The 23,151-nt window shown below is 46.3% G+C and overlaps 1 protein-coding gene across 1 annotated transcript in view; it reads left to right on the top strand.

The window, feature by feature from the left end:
• Positions 1 to 23,151, top strand: part of B4GALNT2 (beta-1,4-N-acetyl-galactosaminyltransferase 2 (SID blood group)) — a 297,045-nt gene that overhangs the window by 242,860 nt on the left and 31,034 nt on the right. The window contains exons 7-9 of the mRNA XM_069605292.1: positions 498 to 584; positions 13,856 to 14,043; positions 14,365 to 14,505. Coding sequence (XP_069461393.1) covers positions 498 to 584; positions 13,856 to 14,043; positions 14,365 to 14,505 — 416 coding nt within the window. The remainder of the gene's footprint in view (positions 1 to 497; positions 585 to 13,855; positions 14,044 to 14,364; positions 14,506 to 23,151) is intronic.

The following is a 23,151-nucleotide window of genomic DNA, read 5'->3' as shown; positions in this document are numbered from 1 at the left end:
TCTTCCTGGCAACTATCATACAATAAACCTACAATTAACTTACCTGCTGGTCCGGGTGTTGGTTTATGGTACCACGTTATTTCACCAGTACTTTGGGGGCTGCACGTTCTGTGTGATGGGTCGGTTCATGCCTAGCAACCGGAAATGCGAAGAGTAATTAAACAGCCCAAAATATTTGTTTCATAATAGTTTGGGTTGCAATCAACGGTATTGATGAGAACTAATCAAGATTCGTTTGAATGGTTGATTGTTAGAAGCTGTTTCATTATTTTAAATTAGATTCGCAATTTCATTTATTCGGAGACATTTTGAACAATTGCAGCAAAAGATCCTGAGGGGAATGGCCTAATTCATTCTCTTTAGAATGCTACAGAAATTCTGTTGGTGTCGGTCCAATGTGTGCACACACACCATACTCTCACACGCATACTCACAAACACCACACACACGTTTCTTTGCTTAGTCACATAAGTGAACCCTGTTTTTTTTTCTTCCAGTTGCGTTTGTGATGGGACCTTATACCGCAAAGTTTCCGATTGTCATACGGCAGCCCAGCATACCCTGGTTATATGACCCTGGGCCAGGTAAGTTTCACCAGGTATTATGATACTTCTTTCACCAGTGCCATTCCAGCCCAGGAATGCCCAGTGTGGATGGCCCCACCAGGACAGTAGAAGGTGACCCGGTACTCTTGGAATTCCACTCCACCGGGGCTACAGCAATGGTCGCTGAACCTTTCATTTCTGCTCTGCCTGTGATAGTCTACCGGTCAGCAGGGGCTGAACCTTTCATTTCCAAGCTGCATGCAGTAGTCTACCAGTCAGCAGGGGCTGAACATTCCATTTTCACTCTGCCTGTGATAGGCTACCAGTCAGCATGGGCTGAGCCTCTAATTCCACTCTGCCTGTGATACTCTACCAGTCAGCAGGGGCTGAACCTTTCATTTCCAAGCTGCCTGCGATAGCCTACCAGTCAGCAGGGGCTGATCCTTTCATTTCCAAGCTGCATGCAGTAGTCTACCAGTCAGCAGGGGCTGAACCTTTCATTTCCAAGCTGCCTGCGATAGTCTTCCGGTCAGCAGGGGCTGAACCTTTCATTTCCACTCTGCCTCTGATGCTCTACCGGTCAGCAGGGGTTGAACCTTTCATTTCCACTCTGCCTGTGATAGCCTACCAGTCAGCAGGGGCGGAACCTTTAATTTCCACTCTGTCCCGCCTGCGATAGGCTACCAGTCAGCAGGGGCTGAGCCTCTCATGCCACTCTGCCTGTGATAGGCTACCAGTCAGCAGGGGCTGAGCCTCTCATTCCACTCTGCCTGTGATAGGCTACCAGTCAGCAGGGGCTGAGCCTCTCATTCTACTCTGCCTGTGATATACTACCAGTCAGCAGGGGCTGGACCTTTCATTTCCACCCTGCCTGTGATAGTCTACCAGTCATCAGGGGCTGAGCCTCTCATTCCACTCTGCCTGTGATAGCCTACCAGTCAGCAGGGGTGGAACCTTTCATTTCCACTCTGCCCAGCCTGCGATAGGCTACCAGTCAGCAGGGGCTGAGCCTCTCATTTCCACTCTGTCTGTGATAGGCTACCAGATAGCAGGGGCTGAAACTCTCGTTTCCACTCTGCTTGGCCTGCAATAGGCTAACAGTCAGCAAGGGCTGAACCTTTCATTTCCACTCTGACTGTTGTGGGATGTTTTTACCCATGCATCCAAGCCCTACCATAAAACTGTGCATTACTGACATTGAAAACATCATGATGGCCAGAACTCCCCAGAGAGTGCACAGGGAAAACATGAAGAATAGGCTGCCATCCGTTTTTGCGTATGTTGTGAGCACAGGAGGGCACTGCCTAAAACCACCATTGGGCTACACACACAGTAGCCTGAAACCATTGGGAATGGCAATGCTGATTGCCAAAAGCAACCCAGAACTGTGGGGAATTCATTTTCTTAATGTCAAAATGGATGCAATACTGGTGCTCACCACTATCAGAAAGCCAGCGTTTTAAAACCACCAGACTGTTGTGTAAAACTGAACAAATGAACCCAAACCAGGCCAAGGAAAGACTTGCTAAGAGGTGGATACAATGTAAAACTATATTCTGAAATGACTTGAAGGAAGTAATTATTTAATGTATATATAAAAAAAATAACTGGGGATGTCAGCAGCTTAAGTGAATTTGGGTTTAAAGCCACTAAAATCGAAATGTTTAGAATAAATGAGTGACCTACTTGTGAGTGTCACATAGGTTGCAATTGTTTAAATGTCATAATTTTGAACTTAGAATCAGCATTCTAGCTGCATGTGCAAAAATTGTAAGTTGAATTTGAATGTAGAAAACTGGGAACTAAAGGGACATTTAGCTGAAGCCTGGCTGAAGAGAGTGAATTCTGCTCGGCAACTACCCCCGACAGGAGTGAAACCTGCTCAGCCACTCTTCCCAGGCCTGGCTGCATTCTGCTGCCCCTGCCAAAAGGAGATGACACCTCTCTGATTGAATTAGGGGAGTGGCACCTGGGGACTACATGAAACTAAACAAAGTACTGTCACTGGCTCAGGAAAATGTTATATTGGGGGGCCGTAAAGTGGCTTCCTCTTGGGAGAAACTGGGAGGGGCACTGCCTGTGAGAGCAAGCTGAGCTTGGGGGAAGTGGATAAACCATAAATTCCACCATGTGCTTTGGAAAACCACACCCCTTTGGGGCCAGAGCATGATTTTAAAAAGATGGATAATTCACAGTGCAGACTTGTCAAAATTATATAAATAACATCATCATTCTTGCGATTTTTCTGTGCACATTTTAAGAGGTGTTAGGACCCTGTGGTATGTTCTTGGGGATAGTAGCGGAAAAAAAGCTTGTTACTCCAAATGTATGCATGTTAAAAATCGGACACTTTATCATCTGAAACCCATATCCCTGGTGCACATTTGTGTAAAATCTGGAAAGGTTTAGAGGTCGTTATCTGGATGAAAAGGGGAGAATTCTGCCATAAGTGGACACGACATCGTACAAAGACAGGGATCGGATGGTTTGGTGCTACAGAAAATATGTTAACTGGACCTATAATATTAGAAAAATGGTACATAGATAAATATGTATTTGGGTCAGAAATAGATTTGTGTGCAATTTGACAAGGGGTGGTTCTTCTGACCATAAAACCTACAGCATCACTCTGACACTCCATTTCTTTCCCCCAATCAAGGGAGAGAGGAAAGCTTGGCCAATGATAAGTGAGAGGGGCAGGCTTAGCTAGGCCCAGGCACACACCCATTTTCAAAACACATAAAAGGAACATTGAAACCCAGGTAGAGACATTCGCTTTCCACTTTCTTGCGGGACGCTTTGCCGGGAGACTTCAGACTTCACATCCAGAGATCCAGACTTCACATCCAGAGATCCAGACTTCAAATCCATTGATCTCCAGAAACCAGAAATTAACTCCAGAATTTGTAGCAGAGAGGCCTGAATCCACAAGCTGAATCCTCTTCAGCAGGCCTCAAAACCAACCAAACTATTCAACAGCCGGGCGAGCTGTTTGAATTTTTTGTCAAGAACTTTTGCAAGAACCTGTAGCAGTATCCAGAAAGCAGTGCTGTATCCGGAACCAGAGACCGCTGTATCCGAAACCGCTAGCAGAACCGATAACAGAACCGGAGACCCAGAGACCAGATCGCTGTAAAGAACCGCTAGCAGAAGTCCAGCCAATCCTGACCCGATCGGTGACGAAGTCGCATTCCTGTCCAAAATCTAGTGTGAGTACCCAGCTAGCACTGTGCCAAAACCAATCTCTTAGTTTAAAATAATCTAATCCAAACTATTTTAGCCTATTAGAACTGCCTCCTAGAATCGTGTCATTCTGTCATCTTTAAAACTGAAAACGGTCATCTGTCATTCTGAGCTTTAAAATTTCAAATCTGAAAAAACGACCTTTACTAAATCGGCAGTATCTCTGGAACCGTTTGTGCTAGGAGCGAGTTTTAACTGTCATCTTAAAGCTAAGATTCTAAGCTTTCCAACGAACCTACTTCTTATAGTGCCTCCATGAGCCTACTTCTTATAATTGCGCTCGACGCACGCGACTAAATTTGCCGCGATTTGACATTTTGCTTAATTTCAGCAACGTGTAAAAATATTTGTCCTTACTTTCCTTGCTGAAATTCGTGTGCAACCTGACAATCATTCATAGAGCATTGCTAAAGTGACCCTGAATTAATTTAATTATCTCTCACCTACCCTGAACCTCCTAGAGGGAATTAAAAGCAATTTTAGCACATTTTTCAATTCATTGTTATTACATTCTAAGCATTTTGGGCCCGTGTTTAAAACTCCCACCTGTTTCCTCTAAGCTTGCTGGGGGGGAACTGAATTATATTGTTTGCATTCCTGAGAACTGTGTGCTCTCCTTTTCATCTCCTTACATTGCATAGGGGGGAGTGAATTGTTCAAGAAAAAGTGATCATATTATCTTTTGGTTGAAATCATATCAAGGTTATTTCTGTGTTGTATTCTGTCTCACCTTGCCTTTCACCTTGCCTTTCCTTGAACCATATAAAGCATTCTCTGCCACCTTATTCTTCTGTTCCTATTTATAAGTAACCAAGTACTGTGCTACTGTAGGATTACCTATTGCTGATTACTGATCATACTCACAAGTGTGCTTTCAAATATTAATTTACTATAAAAGTGTGATAGATATATATTGTTTAATTTTCAAATAAACCTTTTAATTTGCAAAACAAACCTACTTCTTGGCTCAGTGGGGTCAGGGGGATTCTAAGAGAGGGGTGTTATATAAGGGGTGTCATCCAGAATAAACAAACTGGACATAAAAATATATCAATAAGGGTTTCCCTCAGCATCCCAGACTAGGCATTGACTTGGCTATAGTGTTGAATTGAATCCGCTTACACTGTGATAGGCTACCAGTCAGCAGGGTCTGAGCCTCTCATTTCCACTCTGATTATCATAGGCTACCAGTCACCAGGGGATGAGCCTCTCATTTCCACTCTGCCTCTGATAGTCTACCAGTCAGCAGGGGCTGAAACTCTCATTTACACTCTGCCTGTGATAGCCTACTAGTCAGCAGGGGCGGAACCTTTCATTTCCACTCTGCCCAGCCTGCGATAGGCTACCAGTCAGCAGGGGCTGAACCTTTCATTTCCACTCTGCCTGTGATAGGCTACCAGTCAGCAGGGGCTGAAACTCTCATTTCCACTCTGATTGGCCTGCGATATGCTACCAGTCTGCAGGGGCTGAACCTTTCATTTCCACCTGCCTGTGATAGGCTACCAGTCAACAGGGGCTGAACCTTTCATTTCCACTCTGCCTGTAATAGGCTACCAGTCAGCAGGGGCTGAGCCTCTCATTTCCACTCTGCCTGTGATAGTCTACCAGTCAGCGGGGCTGAAACTCTCATTTCCAATCTGCCTGTGATAGGCTACCAGTCAGCAGGGGCTGAAACTCTCATTTCCACTCTGATTGGCCTGCGATATGCTACCAGTCTGCAGGGGCTGAACCTTTCATTTCCACCTGCCTGTGATAGGCTACCAGTCAGCAGGGGCTGAACCTTTCATTTTCACTCTGACTGTAATAGGCTACCAGTCAGCAGGGGATGAGCCTCTCATTTCCACTCTGCCTGTGATAGTCTACCAGTCAGCAGGGGCTGAAACTCTCATTTCCACTATGCCTGGCCTGCAATAGGCTACCAGTCAGCAGGGGCTGAACCTTTCATTTCCACTCTGCCTGTGATGGTCTACCAGTCAGCAGGGGCTGAACCTTTCACTTCCGCTCTGCCTGTGATAGGTTACCAGTCAGCAGGGGCTGAACCTTTCATTTCCACTCTGCCCAGCCTGCGATAGGCTACCAGTCAGCAGGGGCTGAACCTTTCATTTCCACTCTGCCTGTGATAGGATACCAGTCAGCAGGGGCTGGGCCTCTCATTTCCACTCTGCCTGTGATAGTCTACCAGTCAGCAGGGGCTGAACCTTTCATTTCCGCTCTGCCTGTGATAGGCTACCAGTAAGCAGGGCTGAAACTCTCATTCCACTCTGCCTGTGATAGGCTACCAGTAAGCAGGGCTGAAACTCTCATTCCACTCTGCGTGTGATAGGCTACCAGTCAGCAGGGGCTGAGCCTCTCATTCCACTCTGTCTGTGATAGGCTACCAGACAGCAGGGGCTGAAACTCTCATTTCCACTCTGCCTGGCCTGTGAAAGGCTACCAGTCCGCAGGGGCTGAACCTTTAATTTCCTCTCTGCATGTGATAGCCCAACAGTCAGCGGGGGCTGGTATTTCAGAATCTATATTTGACATTTCAGTCCAGATTTATTTCTGAATTTACTTCTTAACCACTTATAAATTGATATTACTCACAAGTTGAATTGAAGTTCTCCAGCTTGGGGACTTACATGGATTCACATGCTATGAATATTCCCTGTCAGGCTGGCAATACTCTAAATGCTCTAAATACTCTATACTCTAAATGCAGTTTAGATTTAAGCCAAAAACAGCATTTTTGCTTGTATAGTGTATTGCTGTCACTTTGGTTCATACAGACCCAACAAATGACACTCGTCCTCCTTAGTTCCACCTGTGGTGGCCATCTTCAGATTTTCCTTGAGATCCGTTCATCGACTTGCCTATGTTTGACATTTATTTTTTTCCAATTGTCTTCAATCCCTCCTTGTTTTGACTTTTAGACAGCAAGGACCCGTTGCTGACCTCAATCCCACCTTCTGTCAGATCGCTACGTTGCGTGAGGCAGCGAACCAGGTTTTGGGCCTAGTGGATGCACCGCCGAGAAGAAGAGCCTCTTCAAGGCCTGTTCTGGATGCAGTATGAAGAATGTCTTCACCGAGGACCACCACCAAAAGTGCATTTACTGCCTGAACCCAGGCCACGATGTGTAGGGATGCCCCTTCTGCCAGTCTTTCTCCATGAAGATGAGGAAAGACCGCCATTGGAGACTGGTGTCATGGCTGAATGAAGATAAGGCCTCTGACTCAGCGTCTGTGCAAAGTCATGCCTCTATCAGGCCTAGCAAGCCCAAGGATCTTACTCCCTCTGGTAAGAGGTCAAGATCCTTTGAGGACTCTTCCAAGGAGAAGATACCTAAAAAGGCAAAGTTGTTGCATGCTCCGAATTCCTCGTCAACGCGCACTGCAGCATCTTGGTAAACGATGGGCACAAAGAAAACCCCATCTTCAGAGGGCTGATGATGTCCACTCCGTTACTGTCAACCCCATCGACAAAGCATCGTTCATGGTCGTCAGCAGTGTCATCGTCAAAGACCTCCTCATCAATGGCACCAAGACAGTTGTCTAAATCATCGTCAATGAACAAACCATAAACAACATTGTCGACAACACCATCCGCCAGGCTGGCGTACCAGGTTTTATCACGTCTACAGGCTTGGCAATGACTGCAGGCACCATCTCTATGGTCACAACGGCTATCTCAGGAGTAGCATTGCCTTCAAGGCCTCCAAGGAACCAGCACTAATAAGGACACCCACCCAGATACAGATGGTGCCCAGAGTACAGATGAGTTTGAGGACTACATCCCTTCAGATGGTGAGCCTCCAGATGTAGACCTGCCATCTATGGATTCTCCCCTTGATGAGCTCGGGTCTTTGCAGGTGATGATTTCCCGAGCGGCCAAGTTTTGCAACCTGGTTCTAGAGGAAGAGAAGGAGGGGTTCCTTATCCAGCGCCATGAATCCTCCAGAAAGACTGTGGTCTTAGTCCCGCTTGTGGATGACTTCTGGGAGGACACGCTACTGGTGATGCAGAAGCCCTTTTCCACACCTACTAAAAAAGAGAGCCTGAAGAAATATAAGGTCCCGAATATGGCTCCTAAATGCCTCAGAGGCCATCCAATACTGGACTTAGTTGTCTCGGCTCCCGCGAGGAAGAGGTCTTCTAATCCTTTATCCTCTTACTTTGTGCCACCTGACCTGGAGCGAAAGAAGCTGGATGCAGCTGCAAAGCACATAGCCACCGCTGCAGCATCTACAGTCAAGCCCACCAGCCCTACTCATCCTTGCATGCTATTACAAAGAACTCTGGTACAAGTTGGGACCCATCCTCGATTTCCTTCCAGAGAACAAGAAAGCAGACCACATGGCCATCTTGCAGCAAGGGAAAGAGGCATCTGACCATGCAATTAGTCGCCCTTGATATTGCCATTTTCTGTATCCGGCAGATGGGAAACGGGGTCACCCTGTGCCAGTCAAGGTTGACTGAGAGGGCACACATTTCAGGCAGTACGTCCAAGCGAAGCTGGTCGACATGCCTTTCAATGGGAATAGGATTTTGGTGAAGGCTATGGACGAGTCTTTGCTTACCATTAAGAAGGACACGTTGACGGTACGCTCTCTCGGCACACTGCAACCGGAGGCAGACCTTTCTCTCCCAGAAAGGAAACGTTTCCCAAACTTCCTGCCATAAACCCTCACACTCCACTACTCAGGAGGCGTATAGAGGCCATTCCCAGGCCTATAGGGGAGGTTCTAAGCGTTGTCCACAAACCTCAAATGCAGAAGGAAGCTGGACCAGGCCCAGCCGTCGAGCCCCCACTTCAGTACCCCAGTAGGAAGCCAGCTGTCTCAGTTTGTTGTCATGTGGCGCAACATCTCCATGGGCAAATGGGTGCTCCACATTATCGGACAGGGAAATCTGGAATTCCAATACAAGTGCACCCTCATTCCTCTCACGCTACGCCGAGAACAGCACAGAGCCTAACGCATCAAGGGAGCTCCGGCCCTGCTGCTGCAAGGGGCGATAGAACCTGTCCCTATGTGCCTCTGGGGCTCTGGAGCATACTCCAGATACTTTCTGGATCGGAAGAAGTCAGGTGCTTGGCGGCCCATCTTGGACCTGTGCCGTCTTAACAAATTACTGAAGTCCCAGAAATTCAGGATGATCACATTGCATCACAAGCTTGGCCAACTGGAATAGGGAGATTTCTTGGCTATGATGGACCTGGAGGATGCATATTTCTACATCCCGTTTCACCCAAAACACTGTACGTTCCTGAGGTTTGTCATCCAAGGAAAACATTACCAATTTAAGGCCTTACCCTTTGGCCTCAAATCAGCCCTGAGGGTGTTCACAAAATGACTATCCCCAGTGGTGGCATTCCTTCATCAGGGGGGAGTGTAACCTCTTTGGGATTGTGCATAAACTATCCCAAATCCTGCATGGTTCCGTCCCAAGAACCCCTCTTCGTAGGGGCGCGACTCAACACAGTAACCCCATCGGAGGAAAATAGAAGGACCATCCTAGGGAAGGTCCAATGGCTGTTATCGACCAGCGTTGCTACTGACCAGGACAATCAAATACCTTTTGGGGATAATGTCCTTGTGCATCCATTAGGGACCCTCATTGCAGGCTGCAAATAAGGCCACTTCAGGAGTTCCTGGACGCCAGGTAGAAGCAGATCTCTGGCTCATGGAATGACAGGATAGCCCTCAATCAAGCTTTCCGCCAAGCCATCACTGGTGGTCCATTCACCCTCACATTTCACAAGGAGCTTCCTGGAGGACCCCTGCACATCAGGAGATGGTCACAACTGATGCCTTGCTGGACAGTTGGGGCACCCACACGGGACCACTATGTGCCAGAGGTATATGGCTCCACAAGGAGAAGGCATTGCATATCAATTTCCTGGAGCGGCAGGAAATGTTCTGGCCTCAAAAGTCTTTGAAGCCTTTGTGTCTTTATGTGTTTTAAGTCCTATTTGGGCCACTTGGGAGATGCATTGATCCAAGTATGGAGCTTCACTCCCCAAGACCAGTTGGTTTGGCAAATTGGGTATTACAGCCTCTAATACATATACTTCTTTTCCCAGTATTGTAACAGGGATTTGAGTTTGTGGGTGTCCCTTATTATGGCCACGAATACATCTTATGATCTTTTGTCCCATAGGTCTCCACCCCTTGGGAAGTAAAGCTGCTTTTATGGCATACCCCGTACTTCCTTTATCTAATTTAACCCAAATCGTTTTTTCTTGCACTACAACTGAGATTCAGAAAATATTTGTATCCCCAGTACAAAGTATAGTGCTGGATCTCTCTTGAGGTGCTGTTTCTCTAGATTAAAAGAGACATTGCTTTCAGTGGAAAAAACAACATCTAATTTCTGTTGTTCAATTGTTAGATTAGAGATTTTTGGTTGATGAGATGGTCAATGGTGTGTAAGATGTCTTAACCTCCCACAAATAGAGCACCCCAGAATGTTAGACTCATATTCTTCCCAATAGGGACCTGATTTTTCCTCAGAATATGAGACATCGGGCTCTTTATTTTTCAGATATTGTGGTTCTTTGCAAAGCCTCTTTTAAGCATGTTGTCATATTAAGATATGTGGCTTCCCTCCCCAAAGTCTTTTCCTAGTCAATTGGCAATCCATTTATTTTATAACGGGATAGGAAAACAATATTTCTGGGGTGTTATTTTCCATACCATAGAGAATATACTGTTAGGGAAATCTATCCTAAGCTGCAAAGAAACTATCATTTTATCCTTTCCAGGTATCAAACAGTTTTGGGGACAGAAGAGATGATAAATATTGCCCTCCACAGTTCTCCAAAATGGCTTGACTGAATAACAATTGGAAGACCGCCCCTACATTAGAATGTAAAGGGAAAATGGCCTCATGGTCTTCTCTTAAACATACCCTTTTACTGGTGGAGAAGAGAATTTGTTTAGATTTTTCTCCAGCTATAGATTATAAGGAGATGGAATCTGTTTCAAGTTCTTGGAGTTAAGACCCATTAGTGGGAGAAGTGTTGCTATTCCATTCTTTGACAGATTTAACGTATGTAGGTCTGGCACCTATTATACTCACATGGGATTCCCAATTTCTGTCAATCGAATCCGAAAACTGTCCATGTGTCTAAAACGTATCTGACATTCACACAAAAAATTAGCAATCAAAGATGTAAGGTAAGTGTCTCTGTTTTCAATTTAGCAAAAAGCGTATACAAATCAAATATGGAAAAAAACAACAAACGATCCTTGAATCCAGGCGTGGTTCACTTGCCCTAAACTATTTCAGGTAGGATAGCAAAAGGGTCTTTTTTCAAAATAATAATTCTTTAAGAGTAGCAGAAATGTCTCTTCCACATAACACTTTCTTCAGGGTGGCAAAAAGGGTATTTTTGAAAAATAACGAAAGTGTCTCTTTTACACAACAGCTTCTCATAATGATCTCCAGGTATACTCTCCTGCCAGGTATCTTTTCACAATGTCTTTTCCTTTTATATGTTTTACATGGATTACCTGGTATACTCCCCTGCCAGGAATCCTCTTCTGAGTTTTGTAGATCCCCTGCTATACTCCCCTTCCAGGTATCTCGCTCCTAAAAGGCTCACTGCCTGATGTGCTTCTTTCACGAGTACTTCCTACAATGTTCTCTTCCACTATAACACAGGTGTATTCCTTCACTCTTTATACTTATTTGACTTTAGATACTACTTGTTCCAAATTCCCCCATATCGATATCTCATATAAGGAGACTTGTTCAAATTCTGCCTGTCAATTTCTTTACTGATATTCATTTGCTTGTGGCAATGCTTGTTCCAATTTTCCCCAAATTGACATCTCATATATGGACACTTGCACACCTTAGTGATAATACTAACTCCAACTTTCCCCATATTTACTTCTCTTATTTGAGGACTTGTGTAAATTCTGTCTTTCTGATCTACTTCATCGGTTTTCAAATAAGTGTTTCAATTATTCATATGCTTGTCAGCACGCCCCGGGGTTCCCAACACCTATGGGCTGACTCACTGGTGTTTGATGGCGTTTCAGAATCATGGCACGTTGCTGCAGCGAAGTTTCAACTCTGGGAAGGCATCCCCTGCCTTGCAGACGCTCATTCAGTTTCCCCGCCGGCTATGCATTCATCTGCTGGTTGAACAGTGGCTGCTTAACAGGGCCGCATCCTCAACAGCCTGGCTGCTGCTTTCGGTCTCTCAGCAGTCCTTCCGGGGCACCTGGGACAATTCTCTTGGTCTTGCGCTTCCTCAGTAAAAGTATGCTTACAAGCGGTTGCTTGTAAGAGTCTGTTTCGCACAGCACGGTTCGTCTGTGTGTCTGCTTCTGCCTTCGGTTCTGCTTCCCACTTCGCCTGCTCTGCATCCCTCTTCTCCATTCCTCCATTGAAGGTGTTCACAAGATTTACATTTCCTGTGCAGCTTATTTCCATTGTGACCACTAGACTGCACCTTTTGCTTGGTGTTTCCTTCAATCCACATTAACTCCGTCTTCCTCTTCCTAGTACTCGAAGCTTCATGGGAGTTGGAGTTCACAGGAATTTTAGATCTTTTAAAGGTATATTGTTTTGGATTTTTGTTTAAATCAAAGATGTCAGAGACAGGAGATGTTAAGTGAGTATTATGTGTACATAAGGTATGATACCACCCCCAGAGGCAAGTAGCGGATGCAATCCCCTGGCCACATGGGAGTAGATCTTAGGCTGGGGATCACTGATGACCCCACAGGTTTCATCACAGTAGGTAGGGGTGGCAAAGTCCCTGCTAGCGACCCATGGAGATCTGGCTTGTTGATGGGTGCTGTGATGGGCTGTCCGGAGAGTACGGAAGTCAAGGAAACTCATTATGTGCCCAGCTAGACCGAATGTTTTCTTGAGATTTAGAAGCATTCTACTGGCAGATGATGTGTGATTTGAGTTGAAGTAGTGTATTATTGTCGATGTATGCTGGTGTGTAGCTGCACCTAGGGGGCAATGCGCCTATCACCCATTGAGATGGAGTGCAATACATACCCATGAGTCATTGCTAATTTCTTGTTTCGATGACGGAGTTCAGGTCGTCTCATTTGGGTTTAAGTGAATCTTTTCTGTGCATGCCTGGTGTTTACTTGATGTCTCCTCATGTGACTCGTCGATGTCACCAAAGTTTGTTTGCAGCAAATGTCAAATAAAAGTTTCAAACCTCTCATACTCACCAGCAAAGTCGAGTACCATGCAAAAGGTACTGTCCTTCATAAAATCTCCTTGAGTATGCGAGTGGGCGAGTAGATGGATGCAGAAGTAATGATCGGGTTTTACATGGACAAGCGGTCTGCAGGCAGACTGTACCACTTTAGTCTCATGACCATCACATATTTCTTATAGCTCCAGGAGCGGGGGAGGGTGCAGCACATTCATTGACTGTCCATCCTGCTGTACCAATACATTCTCTTCCTGTTCCTCCCATCATCAATGGATTTGGCAAGATGGAAACTGTTCCACAACTACGTTTGGTCCTTTCAATGTTACCAGTGCATTCAGCAATACTCTGTTCTCCACAGCATGCTGGATGTACGGCAAACCTCTGCTTCTTTTCAGTGGCATATTGGGGGTAGCCAGAGAGCATTCTTGTTCCGCCCCAGGGCATGGATTATGGTGGCACCCTCAATAGGGTCAGACAGGGGACTTTATCAGACCCATCAATGATTCCTGTATTGATTGTCATTGAGGTTGCACTCATTTCTAGGTCCAGGTCATGGTGGAGGTATTGTCAACTCTTTGAAATGAAGCATTATGATGCATGTAAACATGCACACTTTGGATAGCTATTAAGAACTAGTTCAATCTAAACTCCAGTACCTTTCCAAGTCTAACCCCAAGTGGGGGTCAAGTGGAGACTTACTATTTGCACCAGAACTTTGTCAACCAGCAAGTATCTGCATCTCGTAAATGTAATTGGGATGTCACCCCCACTACAGAGAAATCCAACAGCGCCCCCCTGCTGTTCATAAGGGCCCCTTGATCTTGACTTTTTCAGTATCTTGTATTTAGACACACAAACACCATGCACTAATGAGCCCCTTTTAACTCTTTTAGCGCAGAACATCAATTCCTTGGTTACCATCACCACAAAGACCTTTTTGCGTTATGAAAAACTAAATATCTTAATTAAGAGCATCCACAAGTATTATCCCAGCATCACCATAATCGTCGCTGATGATAACGACGAACCTGAAAAGATCCAAGAGCCTCATGTCGAGCAATACTTCATGCCATTCGCCAAGGTATTTGATGTCGCCGCCACCAGCATGGACCTTCTTATGCCTGATTTCAGCACTGTGGCCTCCAATCACCTCTCTTTATACCGCTTTCTCTCCACGGTGGTGGTGTTCAGCTTTCCAGGTCTGGTGGCACAGCCTCTCATCTCAAGTATCGCAGAGTAAGCTCTCAACCTTTCCTGCTTTTGGGGCATTCTATCCCAGTCTGCTCAGAACTGCGGTTTCCACTTTCATGGATCAGTGTGATTTTCCCAAAGCTGATGTTTATTAATCTCCTGCTGGATCTGAGTCGAGACCATTCTAATGCTCCCATCTTGTGTTTTGCAGGGCTGGTTTGCAGGGAGAAATCTTGCAGTGTCGCAAGTTACAACCAAGTATTTCCTTTGGGTGGATGACGACTTTGTGTTCACAGAGAAAACCAACCTTGAACAACTGGTCCGTGTCCTGGAGAGTACACACCTGGATATGGTGAGCAAATGTATTGGCTATAGTGAATGGTGAGGGATTTGATCTGAAGTACTGTAGTGATGACTTCAGCAAGTGGGGCAATTACTTTTGCAGATGCTTTACAATAATTGATTCCGATTGGAGGGTCTGCACCATGTGGTCTCTGATGATTGGACCATTCAGTTTGCTGAATAGATATGATGGGATTTGTAGTCCAAAACATCTGGAGAGACAAGGGTTGCATACTCCCGGACGAGAGTAGAAGGTGGCCCAGAGTGAAGATCAAAGGAAACACATGGAACTAAGGGTCTTTGTAGATTTGACGAGTTAGCAAAGAAATGGGTGTGATAAACATCCCAAGAAATTCTGTTGTAATGTTTGTAATATTTATTAATTGTTTTAATAATATGATGCTGTGCATTCATGACCTAATCGTTGCTATATTATGAATTGAACATGATGACTGTCATATATTTTATTATTTGTTGTGGATTTAAATCTTGTGTTTTTTGTAAGTTTTGTTTTGAAAGGTTAATTTATTAGCCAACCAAAATAAAAAATAAATAAAAAAATAATAAGATTTGACGAGTGGCATATTGGAGTGTTTTGTTATGTAGATCAAAGGAGTAAAAATGGAAGGGCTAGGAGCGGGCTAGAGCAGTAATAAAGGTGGCAGACAAGAGTAGAAATCAAGCTTTTAGTAAAGTGAGGTGGGGACAGATTTGCATATATTCACTAGGTTTATCCTGTGCCAGTCAAGGTGTAATTAATTGTTGAATGTTTTTATCGCTGTCAAAGGTTCCAAGCGTTGGGGTATGTGGTAGATATATCGGAAGGAAAAGGTAACCAGAGGGGGCTAGTTGACCCCAGAGTTGGAATAGTTTGGCACTGAAGTGCCATCTACTCACTGGTGGCAGGAGGGTAGTACGGGGAGGAGCTGATTACGTTGTCATTGGCGCACAATGGTCTCAGAAGCAAAGGAAGGGACTATTTTCAGGTTAGAGGAGGTGTAGAGTGTGAAATGAAGTGGGACACTAACCGAAACCCCAGGGGAGCCCCCACTAGCAGGCAGGTGGGAGCGGAAGTGGCAGTGTTCCAAGAGATGGAGGTGTGCCAATTCAATAGGTAGGAGGCGATCGAGTCAAGGGAAGAGTTTTCAGTGACAATTGTAAGGAACTCATGGTGGCAACAGTAAAGACAGACACAAGTGATCACATTTCAATGGTGTTTATTAAACTATAAATACGGGGTGGAAAAACGCCTATTCTAAACCTAAATCTAAGATGGGAGCAAGCGTCGACCATCAAATGAAAAATAAGGCTGTCCTTGTGGCGTTGTGTCAAAACAAAACGGCTTATACTAAGAAAAACCTATTGCCAATTCCTTACAACTAATTACAAAAAGAGTGTGGGGTTAAATAAGGAAAGAAGTTTTCACAAATAAGTGAGGATGTGATTGCCAGATGTCTCCCTCCTACACATTTTTAGCATGGGACAAGGTAGGACCGTGGAGCACAGCACACACTCGAGCCTTCTCAGCATGAGCTAACAGTTCCGTTTCCACTATCGGGTTCTTCAACGGTTAAGTCTCCTTTCAATAAAAGTCTCTTGCCTTCGAGGGCTTAATGCATTCAACAAACAAACACAAAGTTCTGTTCCACATATACTTTGGGTGACGGCTTAACCCCTGCATCCCCCTCTTCCGGGCGTAGACCCTTCACCAAATTGTAGTCAACCAATTGATTGAACAGTTCCTTTTCACTGCACTTTGGGTGATAATGTTCCACTCCGAATCTCCCTCTTTCTGGCTCGGACCCCTTTTTGATGTTCGTCTCCCTCCTTCAGGTTCACTGTGGTTTTTCTTGCATTCACAGGTTTCAATGTCTTTTTAAACAGTTAATCGGGCCTTGCCCTTGGTTGACAGCTTCCCTCTGCCGGGTCGTATTAGGAAAGATTTCTTAATTGTGGGTAATTTTCCTTCCATGTGGCAACCCCTAAACTTTTTGCTGTTGTTTTCACCAGGATCTAGACTTTGCCAGAGAAGTGCAGCCTTCTGCCGCACTCCTCTGGGCTTTCGCTCCATTCTTACGGGGAAACGTGACATGCCCTTAAGACAGTCAGTACCGGGAAATGTTGTTTTCCGTAGTTTCTTTATCATGTTGCAGCTTTCGTGCAACATGACACAAGAGGGCACTGTAAGCTAAGTTACTGCTCTCTTGGGTCTCTAGTCTTCTACAGGCCCTAGATACTCTTTTTGGATTGTAAATGATCGGTGCAAGTGAATCACGGATGGGACTGGTGGCAGCGATCGTTTCTTGTGTTTTTGAGCTCCTTTTGGCATTTTAAGCGTGTTTCTGGTGCTTAGCCCAAAATGGTGGCCTGGCTCCCAAAATGGCCAGACCACGAGGCTCTTTGTCCTGTCCGCTGACCGTCTTGCCCCCTTCACCTTCCCCAGGTTGAGCCGACCCGGGGCCTTCCTTATTTGGGCATGTACTTTCCCGCGAAACACAGATGCTTTCGCGGGCTTCTACAGGCCTTGTGTGTGCCTCCAGGATGTGGGCTGGGATGTCTGGTCCCAATACACATCCTGGGTGCCAGAGAGTCTAGTGTGGTATGAATGCCTGGGACCACCATGGTCCGTGATAGGTCCACGTATGGTGTGAGTGTTTTGTGAGCAGATCTCCCATTGGGTCCTCTCCGTTTTGGCGTGAAGGGAACCGTGGATAAGAGGAGGCTGGAAACACCACTACCATGTCGATCTCTTGAGTTCTCACGAACAAAGGGATACAGGAGCCAAGTATCCTGCAGCCACGAGGCTGAACCAAGGAATCGCTAGTGACCCGCTGAAGGACTGCTCCTCTACACTGCTGTCACTTTGTGAAACCCTTTCTACCTCGGATCGAACAAGAAGGCCTGCACTGGTACTTCGACCCTTGGAATAGCGGGGCAGCTATTCTCGGCACCTTCACCATCTCCTGCGCGTAAGCAGGAGTGTCTCTGGGCCATCCAGCAGACTGACCAGCCTACCCAGGAGTCTGGTTCTGTAACCGCCATCAGGTTGTGTTGTATTTTGAGTCCTTGTCACTCTAACACGATTCGTACACTTGGCATTCCCAGGTCTGAAGTGAGTAGTGTACATTTGGCTGAGATACACACGGCCGCTCCGTTGCCCAGCTATGGTAACAAACTGTGCGGGTTCACTGCGTTTGGGACGCCCTCAACTCAACTCTACTGCTGTGGAATCTACACGACGACGAGACGTCTCCTGCTCCTATCTGAACCTGCCAGCACTGAAACTGACGCGGAGAAGCCTGGGTCTGCCTGCATCGGGGACCGGTGAGTAGCATAGCTAGGAACTGGTCGCCCTCCTGCAGTAGCCCATAGCCTATCCTCGCTGTGTCAAACAGCACGCCTTTCCGTACTCGCGCTCTGCTTCTGCCCACAGTGGAGGCTGCGCTTGAGTCGTGGAGCTCTGTTCATCTTCATTTGTTCACCGAACTGAACTGCCTGATTCCCTCGAAGAGACTCCCCCTTTTGCTTGTTGGCACCAGCGTGTGCAGGTACTTTTGAGCACAAGGCTCCACTCTTCGTAGGGTTTAGACTTCCTTTTAGTTAGGTGCCTCTGAAGGCGGACTGGGTCTGATTATTATTCGCACTGCCTGTTTTCCTTCCCTTTTAGGTGGTCTACACATTTCGTGCATCTAACACTTTAGACTTGTTTGTATTTGTATATATATTGTGTTGATATGGTATGTGTTGGTTTACTATCGTTATATTGTGATTTTCTCGCTACGGTCATTGTTTTAAAGGCCTTGGAATAAATGTGTATATATTTTTAATATAACACCTGTTTGGAGTAGTTTGTAAGTGTCCTTGCTTTGTGTGCTCATTGCGGGCTTTCAGTCAACCTCACCCCTCTTGAGACCTAGTCTTGACCGCCGCGATCGCTACCCTGATTGGTCTGGCTCGTCCAGAGGTTACCCTGTTCCAAGTAATTAGGTTGGCCTTCTGAACTTCTGCGCCACCAGGACAGAGTTCAGAAATCTGTCTTAACAAATTGGTGTACAGCGGTGGGATACGACTGAAGGTATCCAGTGTTGCACAAGAACTAAGGCATTTCAAGTTATTCCTACCAAGACACGTAGTGAATTGTTGTAGTATAACTTTAAAAAGGCCATAGTCCTATCCAACAGTATGGAAACAAATACCTTGTTAACTTTAAATGCTTCCAAATCAGAAACATTGAAAAAGATGTGTGCGGAGAGAGGTGTTTCCTCTCAAGGCACCAAATTGGATATGATCCAAAGAATCGTGGCGTGGCAAGGAGCGCAGCTTGACGCTATAACTTCTGAGGACAGTGCGGAAGGAGGTGGGACTGCTCTCACTGGTAGAACCGACGGTTCTGCCGCTGCACTGGTCCACCGCGACCACGAGGACAGGGAGGATGAGATGTCTAATGCTTCCTCTGCCAGTGTTGATGGGGAGGCCATGCTTGAATTCAAGAAGCAAGAGCTGCTGTTTAAGCAGAAGGAGCTTGAGTTCAATATGGCCAAACTACAGGAAGAGCTTGAGTTCAATAGGGTCAAGCTAAAAATCGAACAGGCAGAAAAACAAAGACAGGGATCACCAGTTGGAACTGTCCAAGCATCAGGTTGCAAATGGATCCAAGGGTCCTGGACATGGGTCTGGGGCCTCCTCTCATCCACGGTTTCCGAAAGATCTGCTCAGTGTGTATGAGGAAAGGAATGACATTATGGACTGGCTGAATGCGTTTGAGTATGCATGTGAAGTTCAACAAGTTGACAATGCTGATAGGATTGCCTGGTTACTCAGCAGACTGTCCCATTCTGGCTGTAGTGCCATTATGGAAATGTCGAAGGCTGAGCGAGCTGATTTCGCAATGTTAAAGCAAACTCTCATTTTAAAGTTTGGAAAGACTCCTGCCCAATATTTAAAACGATTCCGAGAGTACAAGAAAAAAGGGGATACTTGGGTATTTTATGTCACCGAATCCTTAAAAAACTTGACTGGCTGGGTCGAAGGTTATAAGGTTTCTACCTTTTGAAGGCATGATAAATCTTGTCATGCTGGAACATATTTTTGCATCTTCTTCCCCGGAGTTTAAGCAGCATTTGTCCGATTCGAAGGAGATAGATCCTAAGAAGCTGGCCATTGCAGCAGACTTATGGGTGTCACATCGAGTGTCCCATAAGGACAAAACTCATCCTGGTAAGCAGGAGGAAGGGAAAAAGTCCAAAAATAAGGAGGGTGGAGAATCTGATAAATCTTCTTCTCAAAAGGGCCACAAAAAGAAAAATAAGGGTAAGACACAAGAGAACTCACAGAGTAGTGGAGGTCAGCCTCCGAAACAGAACTCTGGTTACAATAAGCCTCCCTATGTAAACAGACCCAATGGATCTTGTTTTGCTTGTGGAGCAACTGACCACGTGAAGGGGGATCCCCGGTGTAAGGTTAAACCTTTGGGGGTCCGCTCCGCTAATCTGGCCGTCTCCTCCTACGAGGAAGAAGATTACAGGAGCATCCTTCTCCTCCGACTCCTTCCCCAGCGGGATAGAAGCTGAGGTAGTTTTAGTTTCCCTGGGTTCCTGGGAGCCTAAAGTGGCAGAGGCTTATGCTAGGATTCCAGATAATACCAAGCACTACTTTAAAGACAGTGTGCTGATCAATGGAGTAGATACACCAGCTCTTAGGGATAGTGGGTGCAGTCGAACTGTAGTGGATTCTACCTTGGTAGACTCGGAGGAAGTTGCCAGAGCTACTCTGATGCCCACTAAGTTGGCTGACGGCCCACCTCGCATGTTTCCAGTAATACCTGTAAATCTTACTTTAAATGGTACAGCAGTCAGGATTCCAGTGAGCATTCAGAGAAACGTCCCAGGAAAGGTCTTGTTAGGCAATGATCTCAGAGCTTCAGGGCTTGTAGGAGACACTGCCGACAGACCCTGCACACGGTCTCAAACACAGGCAGCATTGGCCAAGACCAATACGCCGCCCCCGCCGACGGGGAAACCCGAGGCGAAAGGAGTAAGAAAGTCAAGATGAGGGAAAGAGAACATTCCCCCGAGCTCGCCTACCACTGCGGTGGAGGAAGTTGGTCAATCGCCCGGGCCTGACGAGGAGGTGGCGATGCCTGAAGTACTTGACCCCAACGACCATCCGGAACTAAAAGACTTGTTAGTAGAAGGTGGTCCTGACAGGGAAGAATTCAGTAAAGGCCAACGTGAGTGCCCATCTCTGGAAGGCCTAAGGAGACAGGCCTGCTCCCAGCTTGAGGGTGAACCTCCTGGGACGCATCGGACTTATTGGGAAGGTGGACTCCTGTATAGTGAGCCCACAGAGTCTACAGAAGGAGACCATAGGAGGTTGGTGGTTCCCCTTGCTGTAAGACCCTTCCTCCTGCAGCTGGCGCATGAAGTGCCCCTTGCTGGTCACCTTGGTACTAAGAGGACCAAGCAAAGGTTATCCATGCACTTCTGCTGGCCCAAGATGGGGGTGCAAGTAGAAAGTCACTGCAGGAGTTGTGCCTCCTGCCAGTTATCTGGTAAGGTTGGCTCGACAATCCAAGCTCCATTGATACCACTCCCAGTTGTGGGAATACCATTTGAAAGGGTAGGGATCGACATCGTTGGTCCCCTTGACCCGCAAACATCCTCAGGCAATAGGTTTATCCTGGTGCTGGTCGACCATGCAACCAGATATCCTGAGGCCATCCCATTGAAAACTGTAACTGCCAAGTCAGTTGCAAAAGCGTTACTTGGCATATTTATTAGGGTTGGCTTCCCTAAAGAAGTTGTGTCGGATCGTGGCAGCAACTTTATGTCGAAGTATATGCAGGCTATGTGGAAAGAATGTAGGGTCACCTACAAGTTCTCTTCTGCCTACCACGCCCAGGCCAATGGTCTGGTGGAGCGTTTCAACAGAACGTTAAAAAGCATGATTGGGGCTCTGGAAGAACCTCAGAGAAGGAAATGGGATCTTCTTTTACCATGCTTACTGTTTGCCTACCGAGAGGTACCACAGGAGGGTGTTGGCTTCAGCCCCTTCGAACTTCTGTTCGGTCATCCTGTACGGGGACCCTTAGCCATAGTCAAAGAGGGATGGGAGATGCCCACTCCCCCTGTTACTACCAACGTAGTAGATTATGTGCTGGGGCTCAGAAAACGGATGGTACTTCTGATGGGCTTGGCTAGTGATAAATTGAAGGCAGGACAAGCGCTGGTGAAACATTGGTACAACCAGAAAGCTTCCCTCATCAATTTTACACCTGGTCGGCAAGTCCTGATCATGAATCCCATAAGGCCTCGAGCTTTACAGGACAAATGGTCAGGCCCTTACACAGTGGTGGAGCCCCTGGGTGAGGTTAACAATTTAGTGGACCTTGGAAGGCCTGGACAGGCTCCAAAAGTGTTCCACGTAAATAGGCTGAAGGCTTTCGTCCCAAGGGTCGAAATCGCAGCACTGCTACTGGCTTCAGATGTTGAGGAAGAGGAGTCCGAACCTCTCCCCGACCTGTTCCAAAGCGGTCCTTCAGATAGCTCCTTTGAGGGTGTCCAAGTGGCCCCTCACCTGACTTCTAATCAGCAGGCTGAGGTGAAAACTTTGCTTAGGCAGTTTCCCCCCCTGTTTTCACAGTCGCCTGGTTTGACACCTTGGTGCAAACGTAGCATAGACACAGGAGACAGTGTACCCACCAAAAGTAGGGGATACAGGATGTCAGACAAAGTACGGTCTTACATTAAGACCGAGGTCAACAAGATGTTAGACCGTGGGGTGATTGAACCCTCTAGTAGTCCTTGGTCCAGCCCTGTGGTTTTGGTTCCAAAGGCAGCCACTTCTGAATTGAGGTTCTGCGTGGATTACAGGGCTCTGAATGCTGTCACCAAGACAGATGCACACCCCTTGCCTCGAACAGATGAGCTGGTGGATACTTTGGGTGCCTCCAAGTACCTCAGCACGTTTTGTGAAAACAAAGAAATTGATATGAGGCTGGGAAGCCCAAAAGAAACAAACCAACACAGGTTACAAAGGACATACAAGTGCTTTATTTAAAAGCTACAACAGTTACCAAAAGTCAATTGACAAACGGATAGCTATTCGGCTCTCAGAGTAACGTAACGAACTTCATCGAAGGTTCGATGCATTAGTAGAGAGACCGTACATTGGAATATTTGGGCTTTTATATCCTTTATCCAGCCCTTGGCCAACCCCCTAACGGGTTAACCATTCTCGGGACCAGGCCTAGAGTTCCTTGCCAGGTCAATCCTATAATGTATGCATTTTGATCAGTTCCGCTGATACAGTTGTTCATTTACACATAGGTCAGTGATAGGACAAGGTCTCAGTTCGCGACCCCGACAAGTGGCCTGCAGGCATATTAATTATTCGTGTGTGCGGAGGTCACAACGGCCAGAATCTCACTCAGAATGTTATTCGGCCTCCATTTTGATGTTCAGGGTGACTTCCACTTTACAAGAGAACCTAAAATGGCAGCTAAATCCAAGATGGCGACTTACACAATTTTTCGTTAAGGTCAAGACCTTGCCGCAGAGTCTATTTACATGATATTTTAGACAACTTGGCGTAGGCCAATACACATTCAAATACTGCGATAGGAGGCATAATATCATTTCAATTCCAACAGATTGAC

Source organism: Ambystoma mexicanum, chromosome 4p (genome assembly GCF_040938575.1).
Source record: "Ambystoma mexicanum isolate Mex_15411 chromosome 4p, UKY_AmexF1_1, whole genome shotgun sequence".
Classification (NCBI taxonomy): Eukaryota; Metazoa; Chordata; class Amphibia; order Caudata; family Ambystomatidae; genus Ambystoma; species Ambystoma mexicanum.
This window is presented reverse-complemented; position numbering and strand designations above follow the sequence as displayed.